Source organism: Hemicordylus capensis, chromosome 3 (genome assembly GCF_027244095.1).
Source record: "Hemicordylus capensis ecotype Gifberg chromosome 3, rHemCap1.1.pri, whole genome shotgun sequence".
Lineage (NCBI taxonomy): Eukaryota > Metazoa > Chordata > Lepidosauria > Squamata > Cordylidae > Hemicordylus > Hemicordylus capensis.
This window is the reverse complement of record NC_069659.1, coordinates 21,895,193-21,914,210: the sequence shown is the minus strand read 5'-3', so window position 1 is coordinate 21,914,210 and position 19,018 is coordinate 21,895,193. Positions and strand designations below refer to the sequence as shown.

Genomic DNA, 19,018 nt, shown 5'->3' with positions numbered 1-19,018 from the left:
GGTTACAGTCTGCTTTTTACTTGGGGCAGGTTCACACAACCAAGAGAAGGAACCTGAAGTTGGCGCTGCAGACAGTCACATAGCTCTGTTGGCGGGAAGTAGGCAAGTTCAGTCAGAGGTACACCCACTGGCCTGGCCTCCCAGAGAGGCCCTGGATGCTATCCCAGCATGCCTTGCATCACCTCACCTCCACTGGTCCTGATGGCAAAGGGAGGGCGACACTTTGAATAGACCAGAGGTTAATGAGGAGTCCGTGGGTTCATGTGTAACATGCACCTCACTGGGAGCAGCACTGGGTTTGGCACGCCAACTTCAAATCCTGCTTACACATCTCTGTTTGAGGCCCTGAGTGAATAGCAGGTCTTAGCCTTGGCGTGGGTTCAGACAGTTGCAGACAAGTCAATTACTGACTTTACAAGTAGGTTCCATGTGATGTGGGAACCCACTCATTGTTTGTGAGTTTATTCCTAGGCCCGGATAAAACTTGGAAAGTGGACAGTCAAGAGAGATGGTTTCCCCATTTACATGCATTCAGTTAGGAAATTGCTTTTATTGGATTCCAATCAAACCTCAAAAAACGCAGGCAATTTTGAGTCATCGGTACATTCCAATCACTGGAAACTTTCACATTATTAATGTAATAAATAGTGTGTGAGCAAGTGTGCGTCTAAAATCATTTTGTACCACTGCAGCCACCAGGTCTCCTGGTCCAGTGAATAATAATACCTTTACATTAAAAAAAAAAAAAGCTGCCAATATAAAACCAGCATGATCAGAAGCATTTTAAAAAGCCAGATACACTGATCTCACACTCTTCTGCAAAAAGAATTAGAAAGAACATCCAAGCGGCTATTCAGTTCCACTTTGAAACTACATTATTAAGAATTGGAGGATTAAAGAAAGTGTCCTTCTGAGAAGCTGATGGAAAAGCCCACGGTAGTTAACAGAGTGTCAAGGAGAGTACAAGCGTTTGCTCGGTCTTTGTGAAGCTGCTACATTTCAAGATCAGAGCATCTTTCAGCAATACTGAGGCAGGAGTGGCTAAAGTGACAATGCAAGGAGGGAAACACCCTCAACAGCAATATTTTTTTTTTTAAAAAAGGCAAAAATCTGCTTAAAAGTCTGGAGACAAACAATGGCTTGTAAAAGGGGTTGAGAGTGGATATAATAGAGCCAGGGCTGCCTGTTGTGCAGACGCTTGCTTCTTTTGTGCCTTGATCAAAACACGGTGCAGGTTTTGGAAGCATTTTGGAAGCACGGCAAGAACTGTGAACCAAAGAGAGCGTGCTCCACGGGCAGTAATGCCTCCACCATTCCGCCCTCAGCTCTCTGAAAACCCCCTTGTCCTCAGGTAAGCAATTAAATTAATTGCCTGAGGCAGAGTTCATAGGGCAAGGATTAGACTTCAGAGCAAAACAGCCATTGTCAATAAAGGGAAGGGTCTGGTAATGAATTAAAATGATAATGAAAGGGCTGACTTCTTTTCCACTCCCCTAACCCAACCCCCATAGGATTCTGGATGTAACATAACCGGGCCTACAGGTGGAAAATATAAAGCGGGGGGGGGGGGGTGTCTTGTTTAGGAAGTGCAGCTGTGACATCATCTTTTGCAGCTTGGCTAGAGCCAGGAGGAGGAAAAGGTGCAAACACAAATCACACAAGCAAGAGGCCTCAGTAGTCCCAACTGATGTCATCTTTCTGAAGGGAGGTCTGTATACTTTGCATTTCCCTCAGCAACTGAAGGCTCTTCTTGCCCCTCTCCCCGGGTTTCCCCTTCTGGCTGATGTCTTTCACCTTGATGGCGGCAGCAGGCGGCGTCTTGCCTTCACGGCTTCTGCTGGATTCTCGACTGCAGCACTGTTTGGACTGGCCTTCTCGCTTGTGTTTCTCCAGCTGGAAGAGAAACACAGAAACTGGCAGGTCACATGTCCTGCTTTCACTTCAGAATGGGGGGCAGCAAAGCAGTCACCTCAGGCTGCAGACTATGGGGGCGCCGTCAGGGAGGCAAGATGCTCCCCAGTGTTGCCACTGGAACAGGCCGATCTAGTCTCTGCTAGCTTTGCAAGGAGTGCCTCTCCTCACCGCCCGTGTTGAGCTTGCAAGAAACACAAGGAGAAAAGACGAGGTTGCTACCAACCTGCCCTCCTCTCTGCCTGCCATGTACATCGGAACATAGGAACCTGCCATATGCTGAGTCAGACCTTTGGTCTATCTAACTCAGTAGTGTCTTCACAGACTGGCAGCAGCTTCTCCAAGGTTGCAGGCAGGAATCTCTCTCAGCCCTATCTTGGAGAAGCTAGAGAGGGAACTTGGAACCTTCTGCTCTTCCCAGAGTGGCTCCATCCTCTGAGGGGAATCTCTTACAGTGTTAACACTTCTAGTCTCCCATTCAAATGCAACCAGGGCAGACCCTGCTTAGCTAAGGGGACAAGCTTGCTACCACAAGACCAGCTTGCTACCACAAGACCAGCTCTCCTCTCTTTTCAAAGGCTGCAAGGGTTGGTTTTGAAAGGGGGCTGGCCCTCACCAGGGGCATGGGGTAAGGGCGCATTCTGCACCTTGCCTTGGGCACCTTAACAACTTGGGTCGCCCTTGCTTCAGAAATCACCTTCCTCCACTTGAATCTCCTCTAAGTCCTACAATCAGCTACTTATCTTGATGTAGTCAGTTTTGCCCCTCATAATTGAGGATTGCTGATCAATTCTATGGGGTTTTTTCAAGTGTGCCACAGTAGAGAGGCTAGGGGACATCTCCTCCAAACAGGGTGAAGTCAGGTGGTAAAAGTGTCACCTGTTCAGCCAATAGAAGCTGGGGTTCTCATGCCAAGATGGCAAACTGGCTAGGTTAGCTCCCCTGGGGACAGGGGGCCATCCATTTCCCTTGCTGGACAAGATACTTGGGCAGCTGGTGTCAAGGGTTTCCTGGAGACAGGACAATCATGCTAAATCAATAACCTCATGGTGTGAGACTGCTTTATGTGAAAAAACTGTAATTTCCTATCACTCTCTGTAGGAAATTCTGACAGGTGAAAGAAGCAGCATCCATGAATTCTTGCTACACTAAAAGGTACAGTATTTCATGACCAAACATGGGAGTTGACTCTGGTGAGATCTGAAAGGGAAACATTTCACCACAACGTCTAGGACAACCCTCATAAGAAATCTTGACCAAGTGGGTGACTGCATCTATGAACACCATTAGAATTTTCCATAGATTTCTGGGGATGGGAGGAAACAGATATTCTTACAACAAGGTCTTCTGGTAGTGAGCATGAATTGTCCCCTTTGCTAAGCAGGGTCGATTTTGGTTTGCATTTGTATGGATGACTACATGCAAGAGCTGTAATATATTCTCCTTAGGGAATGGGACCATAGCTCAGTGGAAGAGCATCTGCATGTTTGCATGTAGAAAGGTCCCAGGCTCATTCCCTGGCATCTCCAGGGTAAGGCTGGGAGAGACCCTTGCCTGTAACCTTGAAGAAAATGCTGCCAGTTAGTGTAGACAATACTGAGCTAGAGGCACTAATGGTCTGACTCCATATAAAGGAGCTTCCTTGGTTCCTAAGATGAACTTAAGAACAACCCTGCTGGATCAGGCACAAGGCCAATCGTCCAGCATCCTGATTCACACAGCAACCCACCAGATGCTGCTGGGGAGCCCACAGGCAAGAGGTGAGGGCTGCCCTCTCTCCTGCTGTTGCTCCTCTACTACTGGTATTCAGAGACATCTTGCCTCTGAGGCTGGAGGTGGCCTATAGCCATCAGGGCTCGTAGCCATTGATTGGCCTGTCCTCCATGAATTTGTCTAAGCCCCCTTTAAAGCCATCCAAGCTAGTGGCCATCACCACATCCTATGGCAGAGGGTGTGGGGAGGGCCCAGAGCTGGGTCCTAGACCACATGTTTTGCATGAATAAAGCCCTAGGTTCAATCTCCAACATCCTGCGATAAAGGATTTTAGACAGCAAATCTGAGGAAAGACCTTCGAGTCCTCGGGCAGCCACTGCTGATCACAGCATACAGTGCTGAGCTAGACTGATTGTCTGATCGTTCTGAAGGGAATAGCAGAGAAAGAGATATGCAAGCGGGTGGGAAGAGACCTGCCACTGCCATCATTTGGCCAGCTTTTGCCCCTCCCTTCAAAAGCTGCTGAAATCCCCTCCTCTGGTTTGCCACCTGGAAATGGGACAGCAAAGGCAGCGGGGAGCATTACAACTCAGCCCTAGGCTTGGACAGGGAACGACTAACCATTTCGGAATTCCCTGTTGTGGCCTATTGCAAAAGGTTTCAATGAGCTCCACAATGATGGACTTTCCCCTGGGCTTATCCCACCGGCAAGAACACCCGTCAGCCCCATCTTGACAAAACACTGCCCCATTCATTATCTCACAGGGGCCTGCATGGAGCCAGCGAGGAAACTCACTCGTGCCCGATGTCTCTGAATTTTGGAGATCTGCTCGGCTTTGGCCTCCATCCTTTTCACCAGCACTTCCAGCTCTCTCTCCAGGTCTTCCCTCAAGGCAATCGTCGGAGCCTCGCGGATGAGTTTCACTAGATGCTGGTAATCACTTCCACACAATTGAAAGATTAAAGAAAGTGAGGTGGGGACATCTGGTTCATTAAGAATCCTCTTAAAGTACATTTGTGAAGCAGGTTTGCTAGAAGGAAAGCATCTAACTAAAACAACAACCACCCCGCCCAACCAAGTCAGAATTTAATTGATTATTTGCCTTTTAACACCCCTCTCTCTCCCTTTTAAAAAAATACATTTTCATGGCATACAGCACGGGCATACAGATGACTTCAGGAGAAACTGAAGGAAACATAAAATAATTTTGGGCCACCTTCCAAAGCGCCACCTTAGATGGAACCAAGGGCTTGGGCACTTTTCTTTCAACAGCAGACCCTTATGCCAGCAGACACTTTGGGTCCCCCAGATGATGTGGGACTGCCACTCCCAGCTCCCCAGCCACAACAGCCAAACAGTCAGGGGTCTTCCCATGAAACTGATAGCCAGGAAGTTCAGGACCAGCAAAAGGACGTACTTTTTCACCTAGCAGAGAATTAATCTATAGAACTAGTGGGCCTGGGCACAGAACATCTTCTGCCGATCGGGCGCGCACACACACACCCGCCTCAAGCCGGCACCGTCTCCCGCATCCTCCTTGCCGCCATTTCTCTCCGCTGCCGCCACCAATTCCCAGCCGGTCAGCCATTCCCCCACCCCTCCCCACATCTTCCTCTCAGCCATTTCTTGCTGGCCGCTCCCCCTCCCTGGCACCACCTCACCCTGGCGGTGCTGCTGCCGCCTCCCACTTTGCTTTCCCCCCGTGTCCGGCCGTCGCACATCCGCCCAATGTGCTTGCAAGAGTTTGGCAGCTCTCGCAAGATTTCCCAGATTTTATTTTATTTACATTTTGTATCCCGCTATTCCTCCAAGGAGCCCAGAGCGGTATACTACATACTTGAGTTTCTCTTTCACAACAACCCAGTGAAGTAGGTTAGGCTGAGAGAGAAGTGACTGGCCCAGAGTCACCCAGCTAGTTTCATGGCTGAATGGGGATTTGAACTCAGGTCTCCCTGGTCCTAGTCCAGCACTCTAACCACTACACCACGCTGGCTGGTGTACCACACCATGCATCCCCCTTCATCCACACATGGACCGTCTTAGTGAATTAATAATATAGCCTAGAAGATTCTCTGCCACGGGATGTGGTGATGGCCACCAGCTTGGATGGCTTTAAGGGAGGCTTTGACACATTCATGAAGAACAAATCTATCGATGGCTACTAGTCTGGTGGCTATAGGATGCCTCCAGGTTTAGAGGCAGGATGCCTCCGAATACCAATTGCAGGGGAGTAAGAACAAGAGAGAGGGCATTTTTACGAGAAATATTTATATACTGCTTTTCAACCAAAGTTCCCAAATCAGTTTACATAGATATAGATACAGATATAGATATAGATAAATAAATAAGGATGGATCCCTGTCCCCAAAGGGCTCACAATCTAAAAAGGAAGCATAAGATAGACACCAGCAACAGCCACTGGAGGAATGCTGTGCTGGGGGTGGATAGGGGCAGTTGCTCTCCCCTTGCTCAATAAAGAGAATCACCACTTTCAAAAGGTGCCTCCTTTGCTCAGTTAGCAAGAGATAGAAGGGCCTGCCCTCACCTCCTCCCTGTAGGCTTCCAGTGGCATCTGGTGGGCCACTATGCGAAACAGGATGCTGGACCCGATGGGCCTTGGGCCTGATCCAGAAGGTTCTTTTGTCCATTCAATAAGCCCTGATCCAGAAGGGCTTATTGAATGGCCAAAGGGCCTCTGCTCCACCCATATCCCACCCCACCCCAGTAACAAGAAGCCGGTTAGAATCCTCAAAGGTAAGCCATGGCTCTTTTTACAGCCTCAATCACCTGACTTGTGTGTATATAATTAATGCATGGTTGGGAATTGGCGCCATGCTGTGCATCCAGCAGGGCGTGTGAAAGCGGGGGCCTCTGCTATTAGAGCTCAACTGCGTAGGGAGCCTCTGCATAAACAGGCTCCATTTTCACATTAGTCCAAACGTCACAGGTGTAAGTGTACAGAGAAGTTCCAACTCACAAGCTCATCTGCCCAAGTTCGTCTTGCAGAGTCAGCAGCACCTCGGAAAGGTCTCCCCGGGACGTGGAAGAAACCGACGACGCGGAGGATCTCCGGCCTTTGCTCATCTGCTGACTCAACGGGACGTCGCTGACCACGCGCTCGTTGCAGAGGGCTTTCGAGTGGTGCTTCATTAGGTGCAAAACGTGTTGGACGTTGGCTCCGACCGAGTGGCTGGGGCTAGTGGACTGAAGGGAGGCGGGAGGTGAAGAAGAAATGCAAGAGCAACTGGAGACACTCAACAGGGAGCTACTACTGAAGGAAACTTCAGTAACTTTGAACATGGTTTGAATTTTGGATGTGAACTTCCCTGAGCCCTTCTGGGATGGGTAGAATGTAAGTGCAATAAATAAAAACAAATGTACATATTGCCTTATCATTGGTCTGTCTAGTAGGCCTGTGCAAATCAGTAAAGTTGGGAGAGGATGTTGGAAATCCCAGACCCCACCACGAGGCGGCAGCAGAACATGGGATAATTGCCCCAATAGTGTGATGATGGTGGTGGGGACTCTTTAACTGCCAACCCAGCACCGGCATGCCGGGGAAAGCACATGGAGTGACTGGGAGGAAATGTGGGGTGGCTGGATACTGTAATCCTAGCCCAAGGCTACACAACTTTAGCCCTCCTGCAGAGGGCTATTTATCATGTTGGCTTACAACTCCCATCACCCCTCACTATTGGCTACTGTGGCCAGGGCTGATGGGAGCTGTAGTTCAAAAACAGCTGGACGGCTGAAAGTGGTGCCGCCTTGATCTAGTCCACTGCTGGCTTATCTGATTGGAAATGGCTCTCCAGGACGGAGATCTCACTCATCACCCACAACCTGGTCATTTAAACAGGAGAAGCTAGCTTCTCAGCCTGAAAAGCAGCTTCAGGGAAAGCATTTGCCTCTAAAAAGCCGCTTCTCATGTAATAGCAAACGCCCTGAGAATGAGAATACACATCCTGATGACATGGCACATTCAGACGACCTCCAGTTCCCTCCTACCTATTTTGTACCTACTTATCGGCGGTCATGAGAAGTCGCTCTGTGTATTTCTCCTCCCTCTTACAGGTAACTTGTATTGTTGGTGCCTTGGCTCAGCAGTTGGGAAAGCTAAGCAGGGAGGGGACCAGTGTTCCCTCTAACAGGAAATCGCAGATGTTCTTGACTATAACTTCCAGCATCTTCAGCCAAAGCCCACTGCAGCTAGGGATTCTGGGAGCTGTAGTCAACAACATCTGGAACATAGGAAGCTGCCATATACTGAGTCAGACCATTGGTCCATCTAGCTCAGTATTGTCTACACAGACTGGCAACGGCTTCTCCAAGGTTGCAGGCAGGAGTCTCTCTCAGCCCTATCTTGGAGAAGCCAGGGAGGGAACTTGGAACCTTCTGCTCTTCCCAGAGTGGCTCCATCCCCATATCTCACAATGCTCACACATCAAGTCTCCCATTCATATGCAACCAGGGTGGACCCTGCTTAGCTAAGGAGACAAGTCATGCTTGTTACCCCAAGACCAGCTCTCCTCTCTGATTCTGGATTCCCTCTTACAGGGAACACTGGAGGGGACTTCTTTTGTTGAGTGGGTTTTAATACCCATATTTACCAGAATCAAAGACGACTCTGAATTTAAGTTGACCCCCTTAAAACTGATTGATTGATTAGGTGCCATCAAGTCGGTGTCGACTCTTAGCAACCACATAGATTATCTCCAGGACGATCTGTCTCCAACTTGGCCTTTAAGGTCTCTCCCTTAAAAAGTAGAGGTTAAATACAGGTTATATCTGCATTGACTTGAAAGAAACAGGACTCTGAATTTAAGACAACCTCCTGATTTCTAATATCAAAACACTTGGAAAAAAGCTAGCCTTGGAGTCAAACAAAGTAGTCAGTTTATTTTTCAGTGGTGTATTTGCTAATTGGCATAGTTAGCTGGAATTTTTATATGGGAGGTGGGGGCGGGAGTTTTAAGATAATTAAACAGGATCAGATCAAGAACCGACAACACTGATCAGCCAGATTCCTCTGAGAAGCCCACAAGCAAAAACATGAAAGCAAGAGTCCTTCCCTGCCGTTTGTCCCCAGAATCTGCTATCCAGAGGTATACTGCCTCTGGAGTTTCCATCTAGCAATCACAGCTTTGAATGTTCTCTCCCCACTCACCTTTCCAGCAACGAACGGCACATCACCCAGTTGCAGTCTGTAATGGGGCTGTGAGTGGAAGTGGGTCATTCCAGAGTTGTTCTAAAGGAGACAAGAGAAACTTTCACATCCGAAGAAATATTCTGGTTCCAGAATATATTCCAGGGCTACACAACTTCGGCCCTTCAGCTGTTTTTGGACTACAATTCCCATTACCTCCAGCCACAGTGACCAATAGAGAGGGATGATGGGAGTTGTAGTCCAACATCTGCAGGAGGGCTGAAGTTGTACAGCCCTGGCATGTTCTATACCAAACTGATAATTAACCAGGATCATTAAAACAGACTCTCTTGCATGCATATATACATACATACACACACACTTGTACATATACATACACACACACACCCCATTCTTTCCAGAGCTTCTTCAGAACACAAGAATCACTTTGTCAAACCAGACCAAACATCTAACTAATCCAGCATTTGGTTTCCAGCAGCAGCTAAACCAGAGCTGCACAACTTTGGTCCTCCTGCAGATGATGGATTACAGCTCGCATAAGCCCTAGTGACTGGCCACTACAGCTGGGGATTATGGGAGCTGTAGTCCAAAAGCAGTTGGAGAGTCAAAGTTGTGCAGCCCTGTGCTAAACAATGATTCTTGAAGCTTAGCCCCAATTGCACCCCATCTGAGATGGAGCGGAGGGGATCATGAAACTTTGTGCCAGGGTTCCCATTCCATCTTTCAGGTTAGGATCAACTTTAATAAGGCCAAGTGCCCCAAATGGTGTTTCATCCACCATGTAATATTGTCTAAAAGTGCCCTCCTCACTAATACAGATATTGGGGTATCGACAACTACTACTGCACTGCATGGGGAAATGAAAATACTATGCATTTACAGAGCTAGGGGTCAAGGAGACCCCACAAAAGTCATCAATCACTAAGCATGCTTCATGTCCAAAGATGCTTAGACCAGAACCTGTTCAGTTCATGTCTCGTGGAAAAAGAACACTGACGCTGAATGCACAAGATCTTTTCTAGATTCCTAACAGAATAAGTGCTCACTCTTCTCAAGCGTGCCTACATAAGGTTTTGGAGTAAATATTACCCCAAAGAGACAAGTGTACCGTATCAATCTGGTACTGGGGTAACAAGTACACCAAGTTAACAAAGCACTTAAAAACCTATTAAGTATGACATCAATATGTACGACATCAACGGCACAATTTAAAAAATCAATACCTTATTGACTAGTCAACTGGCTTAAGTTTTATTATTTTTTAACTTCTAAGTTGGGGTACAGTTCGCCACATTTTCACCTGAGGGTTAAAAACAGGGCATAAAGCCAAAGGTCATCCACTGTCCCCACTATCTGGTACAGGGAGGTACGACTACTTTTGAACATGGAGGCTCCATCTCTCTATCTGGACTAATAAACCCCCAATAGACTTCTCTGCTCTGCAACTGCCCAGTCACCTTGTCAAGCTGCTTGGCTTTCTTCTTACTCTTCTTTGGTTTTGACGGCACCGATACCGGCACGCTTTGCGTTTTTGCTTGCAGCAGCTTTCTATTGGTCTCCAACCCAGTCTGAAGCTGCCGAGATAAGCCTGGGAATTATTTTTTTAAAAACATTCAAAAGAATAGAAGAGGAAGCCTGGGGTGTGCCAACCAAGGAGTGGCCCTTCATTTGTAAGCTTTGGACCACAGTTATGCATTCTTTTAGTCACAGCCAGATTGGGAGCAGAGAACAATGCAGCGGCGAGGGGTTCACAGAGATATGAACGAAGACTACCCTGACCCCACGTCCCATAGCTCCTTCAGACATTAATCTCCAAAAAGTGTTTCTGAAAATTGCAGCTGGGAGGACAGAGCACAAGGAAGAAGCTGCAGACAGAAGTTTAAGAACCCCTTGTAAGAATATAAGAACAGCCCTGCTGGATCAGGCCCAAGGCCTATCTAGTCCAGCATCCTGTTTCACACAGTGGCCCACCAGATGCCTCTGGGGAGAGGCCTCCCCAGCCTCTCCCCTTCAATTTGCACCCTCTTCCTGTTGCTCCATAGCCATCCAGTGAAGATCCAAGTCCCCAGGCCTGTCCCCCTCCCCCCCCCCGCTAAAGATCTAATTTGGCCCTTTATTTATTCCTTCCATTTCTATACCGCCCTTCCAAAAATGGCTCGGGGCGGTTTACACAGAGAAACAACAAATAAATAAGATGGCTGCCTGTCCCCAAAGGGCTCGCAATCTAAAAAGAAACATAAGATAGACACCAGCAACAGTCACTGGAGATACTGATAGGGCCAGTTACTCTCCCCCTGCTAAATAAAAGAGAATCACCACATAAAAAGGTGCCTCTTTGCCAAGTTGGCAGGGGTCCTGCTAATGGCACCAGAGTCTTCTTTAGGAGCCATTTTGATACTGTAGTCAAACTGGTGTTCCATGACTTTAGAGGGAAGAGTTGAGATGGTTACCATCAAATAAAGATCACGTGAGTATCTGCATGTAAAGCTGAAGGAAAGAAGTCCTCCAGCTTTAGGACTCCCACCAGCATTACCAATCAGCTCATCTAGAAGTCAGCACTGGCTCGCTAACGCAACAGCACAGTTGTTAAAACAGTGGGCATGCACGTGCACAACTGAACTTCCCCTGGAAAAAATGAGGGACTAAATATTGAGATCCGACTAAAGGCTTGAATGACGGACGTATATATAAAATATACATGTTTTAATGGTCCACCAAAACACCTGTAATGATAGGGTATGCAGGCTTCTCAAGGCAGGGAATTCCACTATCACAGGTCCCAGTCCAATGGGCCTCCAATGGCCATGGACCGCCAAGCAAGGCCTCCAACGACACACACAGTGAGCAGGTGGACTTATGTGAGAGAAGGAGGCCCTTCAAATATCTTGGCCCCGGACCACCCAATGACAACCTGCACAAGCAGGACTTACCTCAGCCGCTTTTTCCTGCACCAGCTTCCGTGCCTGTTCTTCCTCCCCGAGCTTCTCTTCCAGCTCTTTCATTTTTTTCTGACGCAAGGACAAAAGCAAGACACACTGTTGGCGAAAGATTGCTATCCGTTGAGAGCCAGTGTGTGTAGTGGATAGAGTAGCCCTATTCGGACACTCAAATAATAACCCTCTGACAGGACTGAAGCAGGTTGGAAGTCCTGCGATGCCCCATCACCCCTTCCAACTCATTGCTCATGAGTACAACAGTGTTTGTCTGAAGAGGGGAATGCTGTAACAGCAGGCACTTGCATGGTCGGCAGCCTGGATCTCCCTGGGCTGCTGATCATGGAAGGACCCTCCACAACTGCTACAGGATTTCCCTCTGCAGACAAACACTGCTGTAACCATGAGTGGTGAGGTGAAGGGGGTGATGGGACAGGGCAGGACTTCCAACCCCGCTATGGCACTGTTGGCACGTTCAAAAGCTTATTATTTGGGTGTCTGAAGAGGGCTAGTGTCACATTTAGATGTGAGAAACCAAGTTTCCTAGCTCAGGTAGTGAAGCTCCTGGAGATATGATCAGAGTAGCCTACTTCTTATTTTCTTTTTAACTCTACTGATTTCACAATAAAAAACACTGCAGACATCACAAGAGTCACGTTCTTCTATCAGGGTTCAGACTCCCAGCAGGCTTCAGGCTTCCTTCCCAGCACAAATTTACAACAGACACAGAGCAAGGTCCTTGCACAATTTTTGGAGCACCACCTGCTGGCCAGCACTTTTCAAGAAGAGCCAGCCCTTTCCCCCTTTCATCAGGAAAGTAGTAATCGGTTCTTCCCCAAAAGCAAGAGCTGGCCTGCAGGTGGCGCTCCAAAAATTGTGCAAGGACCTTGCTCTGCATCTGAACAGAGTGTGAATTCACTCTGGGAAGGGAAATGGAAACCTGCAGGAGCATTTGGAGTATGAATAAAGTTGTGCTTGGACGTTGTACGCAAGCGTCTCATGTTGTGCGCAGCTTACAGTCATTGAGGAACATCCGAACGTAAGTGCCTTATACCGAGTCAGACCATAGGTCCATCGAGCTAGGTATTTCTACAGTGACTGGCAGCAGCTCTCCATGGTTTGGGGCATGAGTCTCTCCCAACCCTACCTGGAGGAGCCAGAGATTGAAACTGGGACCTTCTGCATGCAAAGAAGATGCTCTTCCACTGAGCCATAGCCCTGCCCCAAAGGGGAATATCTTACTGCAGACAGTGCTCACATGTAGTTGCTCATCCAAATGCAAACTAAGACAAACTCTGCTTAGCAAAGGGGACAATTCATACTTGCTACCCCAAGACCGGCTCTGCACCTCATTGGATTATGGGAATTGCAGTCCAAGATAATGCATGAAATGATAGGATCACAGAAAGAGCCCTGTTGGATCAGACAGACAGCTCCATCCTGTACATATTTACTCAAAAGGAAACCCTACTGTTTCAAATGGGGCTGACTCTTTGGTTAGTGTGCATGGGATCGCAGCCAAAGTGCCCGTCTAGCCCAGGGATTCTCAATGTTGGGTCCCTAGCTGTTAATGGACTTCAACTCCCATAATTCCTAGCCCCAGTGGCCTTTGGTTGGGGATTATGGGAGTTGAAGTCCAAAAACATCTAGGGACCCAACGTTGAGAATCCCTGGTCTAGCCTAATGCAGCCAGGAAGGCTGCAAACCAGGCATGAGAGCAGCACCCCTCCCCACTGTTGAGCTATCTTGGGTTCAAAGGCTTACTTCAATGGCATGCACAAGCTGTGACGGGCTAACTGGCTATAAGGGCGCTTGGCCCTTTTGATGAATTCAAAGCTGGTCTCAGGAAGCCAAAGGAAAGGGACTCACTTCGGCAAGAGACTGCATCGTATTGAGTCTGGCATATTCTTTCTCAAGCAGATCCAGCCGTTCCAGTTTAGATTTCACGTGGCATTGATCAAGGATTCTCTCTTTTTCCAACGTGGCCTGCAAAGAGAAGAAGAAAAACGAAATTCTCCATGCCGTGGCAAAAGAAGATGGAAAGAGCTTCATCAACGGAATTTCCTGAGGGTTATCTACAGGCATCAAAGAATGGCCAGTAATCTGCTAACTACCCTAGTTAGTAGCCATCTCCCGAAAAACAGCAAAATGTTTAGGGACTGTGAAGTTGGGAGGAAAGCGAAACGTTCCAAAAAGACTCGTGTCAAACATCTGGGCCCAATTCGCATCAATGGCAGGAGCTAGTAATTAGGAATGTGCAAAACATTTCCAGCTCAAAACAGCCGTTTTGAGTGTTTCGAGCTCGAAACAGAACGCCTTTAGAATAAAGGGCCTGTTTCAAGCTCGGAACATTTCAAACTCCCAATGTTTCAAGTGCCAGTTTGGAGACCTGTTTCCCCGTTGCTGCTTGGTTTTCTGACACTGGCTTCTGACTGGCTTGCAATCTCCTTGCTTCTTGTTTTATTTATTTATTACATTTATATCCCGCTCTTCCTCCTAGGAGCTTAGTACATGGTTATTTTTATCCTCAAAACAACCCTGTGAGGTGGGTTAGGCTGAGAGATACATGACTGGCCTAGAGTCACCCAGTGAGTTTCATGGTTGAATGGGGATTCAAACTCGGGTCTTCCCGGTCCTAGTCCAACACTCTGACCACTACTTTATTTATTTATTTATTTATTTATTTATTTATTTACTTACTTATTTACTTACTTACTAACACACTAACACATTTTTATACAGCCCAAAACTTACATCTCTGGGCAGTTTACAACAAAATAAAAACAAAGTAAAACCTTAGTTAAAACAAAAAAAAAGTTTAAAACATTACAACAATTTAAAATGTTTTAAATAATATTTTAAAACAGCATTAAAACAATATTAATTCAAAGCCTGGGTGAATAGGTGCGTCTTTAAAGACTTTTTTAAAGCTGTCAGAGATGGGGAGGCTCTTATTTCACTAGGGAGCGCATTCCAAAGTCCAGGGGCAGCAATGGAGAAGGCCCATCCCTGAGTGGCCACCAGACAAGCCGGTGGCAACTGAAGACGGACCTCTCCAGCAGATCTCAGTGGGCAGTGGGGTTCATGATGAAGAAGGTGTTCTCTTAAATACCCAGGGCCCAAGCTGTTTAGGGCTTTATAGGTTACTAGTATTTTTAAGCCCGTTATGATAACGGGCGCTAGCTTTCTATCCCGTCTTTTCTGTCTCTCTCTCTCTCTTTCTGTCTCTTTTTTTCCCCCTTGTCCCCCCTCTCTCTTTTTTTTTTGTTGTTGTTGTCTCTGTTTTTGTTCTTCCTTATTTTGCTTATACTTTGGGGGGGTGTGTGGATGAATAACGGCCAAAATGGCCCATGAGAAGGTGGCCGCCCCCGCCTATCGCCCTCCCGCGCACCCAGCTGCCGGAGCCCACCTTACCCGCTCCAGCCCGAAGGAGAAGAGAGGAATTCGGGAACAGAGCTACTCTCTGTGTTAAGCTGCTGCCCATACTGTCGCAATGGACGCAATAGGCGTCCTTTGCGTCCATAGCGACAGTTTGAGCAGTGACTTAGCACAGAGAGGAGCTCTGCTCGTGAGCTCCTCTCTTTTCCCTCGGGCTGGAGCGGGTAAGGTGGTCTTCGGCAGCTGGGTGGGCGGGAGGGCGATAGGCGGGGGGCGGCGACCTTCTCATGGGCCATTTTGGCCCTTAATCTTTTTTGGGGGGGAGCGGGGAAGGTGATTTTGGGCAGCTGGGAGGGCGGGTGAGCAGGCGGGGGCGACGGCTGTGAGCGGGCGGGGGCCTCGTTGGCGGCTTTGCCGCCACCTCGCCCAGCTTCCCTGTCCCCTGTCTCGGTCTTCCCCCGCCGCCATTGCCCTCGCCTTTTTCAGGGTGGCCGCTTCTGGTTGCCTCGGCCTCCTCTCGCCGTGCCGCAGCTCATGGCCGAGGCGGCGGCTCTGCCGCCGCCTCGGCCACTTTCCCCCGCCTCCACACACCGGCTAATGGCCGCCCGTGGCTGTGGGACACTGGTGTCTGCAGTCCTGTGTCCCTTGGGCTCTTCTGGGCCTGCGCTTCGCGCAGGCCCAGAACAGCCCAGGGAGGCAGGGACGCAGATCCCCAACGTTCCAAAGCCATGGCCACTCACTTAGCCTTTTATTATATAGGATGACCGACACCTTGTATTTTGCCCAGAAACATATTGGCAGCCAATGTAGCTCCTTCAATACAGGAGTTATATGGTCTCTCCGAGATGACCCAGAGACCAGCCTGGCTGCTGCATTCTGGACCAACCATAGTTTCCAGACTACATACAAGGGCAGCCCCACATAGAGCACATTGCAGTAATCCAGTCTGGAGGTTACCAGAAGATGTACCACTGTTTTGAGGTCGTTCACCTCAAGAAACGGACGCAGCTGGCGTATCAGCCGAAGATGATTGAAGGCACTTCTGGCCACCGCCTCAACCTGGGACACTAGGGAGAGGCTCAGATCCAGAAGCACCCCAAGACTGCGTACCTGTTCCTTCTGGGGAAGTGTGACCCCATCCAGAACAGGCAGATCAAAATCATCTCTCGAGTTCCGACCCCGCACAATGAGTACCTCTGTCTTAGCCGGATTCAGTCTCAGTTTGTTATCCCTCATCCAGCCCATCACCTACTCCAGGCAGGCATTTAGGGAGGTTATGCCCTCTCCCGATGATGCTGACATGGAGAAATAAATTACAGCTATGCCGGATTTTGGCTTGTTATCATCCAAATCAAATGTTGTCATGGGCAACTGTGCCCCTATTGGCTTGGGGGCAGGGGGAGCCAAAGGAGGGGTTTTCAAGATGTATTTAAGGGACTGAGAAGCCAGAGAGCTTTCTCTTATAGCATGAGAGATCAGCACTAGGAGGAAGGATCAGCAGCACAGAGTGACTGGTGGACTGGGTCCTGCATGTGAGGAGAGAGAGACAGAGAGTACCTGTACCTTATCTGTCTCTCTTTTCCCTTTGCAGTGCGGTTTTTACTTATTTTTACCTACCACCCAACTCACAAAAGAAATGGGCAAGCAGGTGATTTTTAACAAAATTTTACCCTTTCCCCATAGGCTCCTATGGAGGTCTGGGGAAAAGGTTAAACATTTTTAAATTGCCCGCTTGCCCATTTCTTTTGTGGGTTGGCTGGTAGGTAGCACTTATCATGTCCTACCACCCAACCCACTTTGGTGTCCCTCAGAGCTACCAATGGGGAACAAAAAAGGTGTTTCAAGTTCCCCATTGTTCCCTACGGCCGAAACACTTGAAACATTTCGAGTCTGTTTCGTCAAAAGAGCCAGCTTCGCCACCATTCTGACAAAACGTTTAGAGCATTTTGCATTTCATTTTGTGCTTGAAAACGCAAAACCCATTTTGTGCACACCCCTTCTGGTAAAACTGTTCCAAGACTGTCCCAGTTCCGAATGCAGGAACAAGGCTTTATATATGGGGGAGTATCCCCACCTGTTGTCTGCAATGGTACAGTCCAGGAAGTTTCATCATTTCATCTGCTGTTTGTGAGTTAGGCCATAGACTAAAATCACATCAAGATAATATACGTTTAGTACTTTGACAGTCTTGGGTAACTTCTTGGTTTTGGACTACAACTCCCATCACCCCCAGCCTTCAGCCACAGTGGCCAAGGATGATGACAGAAGCAGTAGCCCATGCCAAACTTCTCTATGCCATGCTGCCATTAAAGGCACAGGGGCACACAGAAAGTGAAAATCCCATCCTGCAATGGAACCCAGAGGAAAACCTCACTTGTCAGCAGAAACAGGGCAAACTGCACTACAATGGACATACCTGTTTCTCCAAGACACTCATCTTTTCTTGTTCAGCATGTTGTATCATTTGCTTCATGTATTCCATCTGCTTCTCCAGAAGGCCACAGCGAGTCTCAGCACCAGCCAGCTGAGATGCCAACTCTGAACAACAGAAAGTTGATTGCAGTTATTGTGGATTTCCAACAGCATCCAGAGGTTAATACCACACAAATAACTAGGAATGAGCAGATGCCTTCAGTTTCACTAGGTTTTATTTTACTTTTACATTTATAACCCACTTTTTCTCCAAGGAGCTCAGAGGTTATGGTTATGTTTAGCCTCACAACATCCCTGTGAGGTAGGTTAGGCTGAGAAATACATGACTGGCCCAAAGTCACCCAGTGAGTTTCATGGTTGAATGGGGATTCGAACTCGGGTCTTCCCAGTCCTAGTCCAACACTCTAACCACTACGCTATGCTGGTTATCATTTGAGCATTCCAATCTCTCTTGTGTTCTGCTCCAATTGAATTCCAGCAGCAACTGCAGGATTCAGCATCTCAGAAATGGATTATACGCGCGTGTGTGTGTAATAAGTTGAAAAAGAAAGAATTTTTTTTAAAAAATCCTGCCACTATTCTTCACTCCTCCACAAATTTAAAACACAACACAAAACCTGGGATTTGTTTAAAAAAAATGTTCAAAACACTCACACTCTGGTTTTTCAAAAGTATTTACATTTTTTAAAAAGTTCAATTAGAGATTTATTTATTTGATTTCTATACTGCTCTTCCAAAAATGGCTCAAGGCAGTTTACAGAACTGCACAATTCTGAAAAACAATGGCCGATATCCAGACCAACAAAGTGCTGGTGCAACATGAGATGTGCGCATGCAGCTGATATTCCGGAATAATGCAGCACTAGCGCTAACCAGAGAAGTGGAGGGGGGGGCGGGCAGTTTGACAGCTTTCTCTTTGTCCAGAAGCCCCCTGCGGTACCCAAAAATATGTCCCTGAAGGCTACACAACCCTCAGGGGCACACTTGTGAGTGGCTCAGAGCGCATCCAGGGGGAAGGAGAGGTTGCCAAAATTTCACCCCATGCGAGTGGCAGTGCTACATTAACCCATCAACAGCATCACAACATCTCACATAGTACCAGCACTTGGTTTGCCTGGATGTCAGCCAATACAAGATTAAATGTCAGAAATGAACAGTTTTTTCAAGTTTAACTTATTTTTAAAAAATATACTGTTATTCCAGCAACACACCTCTAGAACCTCACCTCACCTCGCCCCTACAAACTGAGCAAAGAGGGACCTTTTAAAAGTGGTGATTCTCTTTATTTAGCAAGGGGAGAGCAACTGGCCCTATCCAGCCCCGGCACAGCATCCCTCCAGCGGCTGTTGCTGGTGTCCGTTTCTCTTTTAGACTGTGAGCCCTCTGGGGACAGGGAGCCATTTTATGTTATTATATCTCTGCAAACCGCTTTGGGAACTTCTGTTGGAAAGTGGTCTATAAATATTTGTTGATTGCGTAACTACA

At 47.8% G+C, this 19,018-nt stretch overlaps 1 protein-coding gene across 2 annotated transcripts in view; it reads right to left on the bottom strand.

Moving 5' to 3' along the window:
* Positions 1 to 530: 530 nt before the first annotated feature.
* Positions 531 to 19,018, bottom strand: part of CEP57 (centrosomal protein 57) — a 39,053-nt gene continuing 20,565 nt past the window's right edge. For both annotated transcript variants that reach the window (XM_053306811.1, XM_053306812.1), the window contains exons 4-11: positions 17,517 to 17,638; positions 13,592 to 13,708; positions 11,720 to 11,797; positions 10,247 to 10,363; positions 8,790 to 8,870; positions 6,603 to 6,829; positions 4,421 to 4,565; positions 531 to 1,893 (exon numbers count right to left, since the gene is read on the bottom strand). In XM_053306811.1, coding sequence (XP_053162786.1) covers positions 1,672 to 1,893; positions 4,421 to 4,565; positions 6,603 to 6,829; positions 8,790 to 8,870; positions 10,247 to 10,363; positions 11,720 to 11,797; positions 13,592 to 13,708; positions 17,517 to 17,638 — 1,109 coding nt within the window. In that variant the 3' untranslated portion in view covers positions 531 to 1,671. The remainder of the gene's footprint in view (positions 1,894 to 4,420; positions 4,566 to 6,602; positions 6,830 to 8,789; positions 8,871 to 10,246; positions 10,364 to 11,719; positions 11,798 to 13,591; positions 13,709 to 17,516; positions 17,639 to 19,018) is intronic.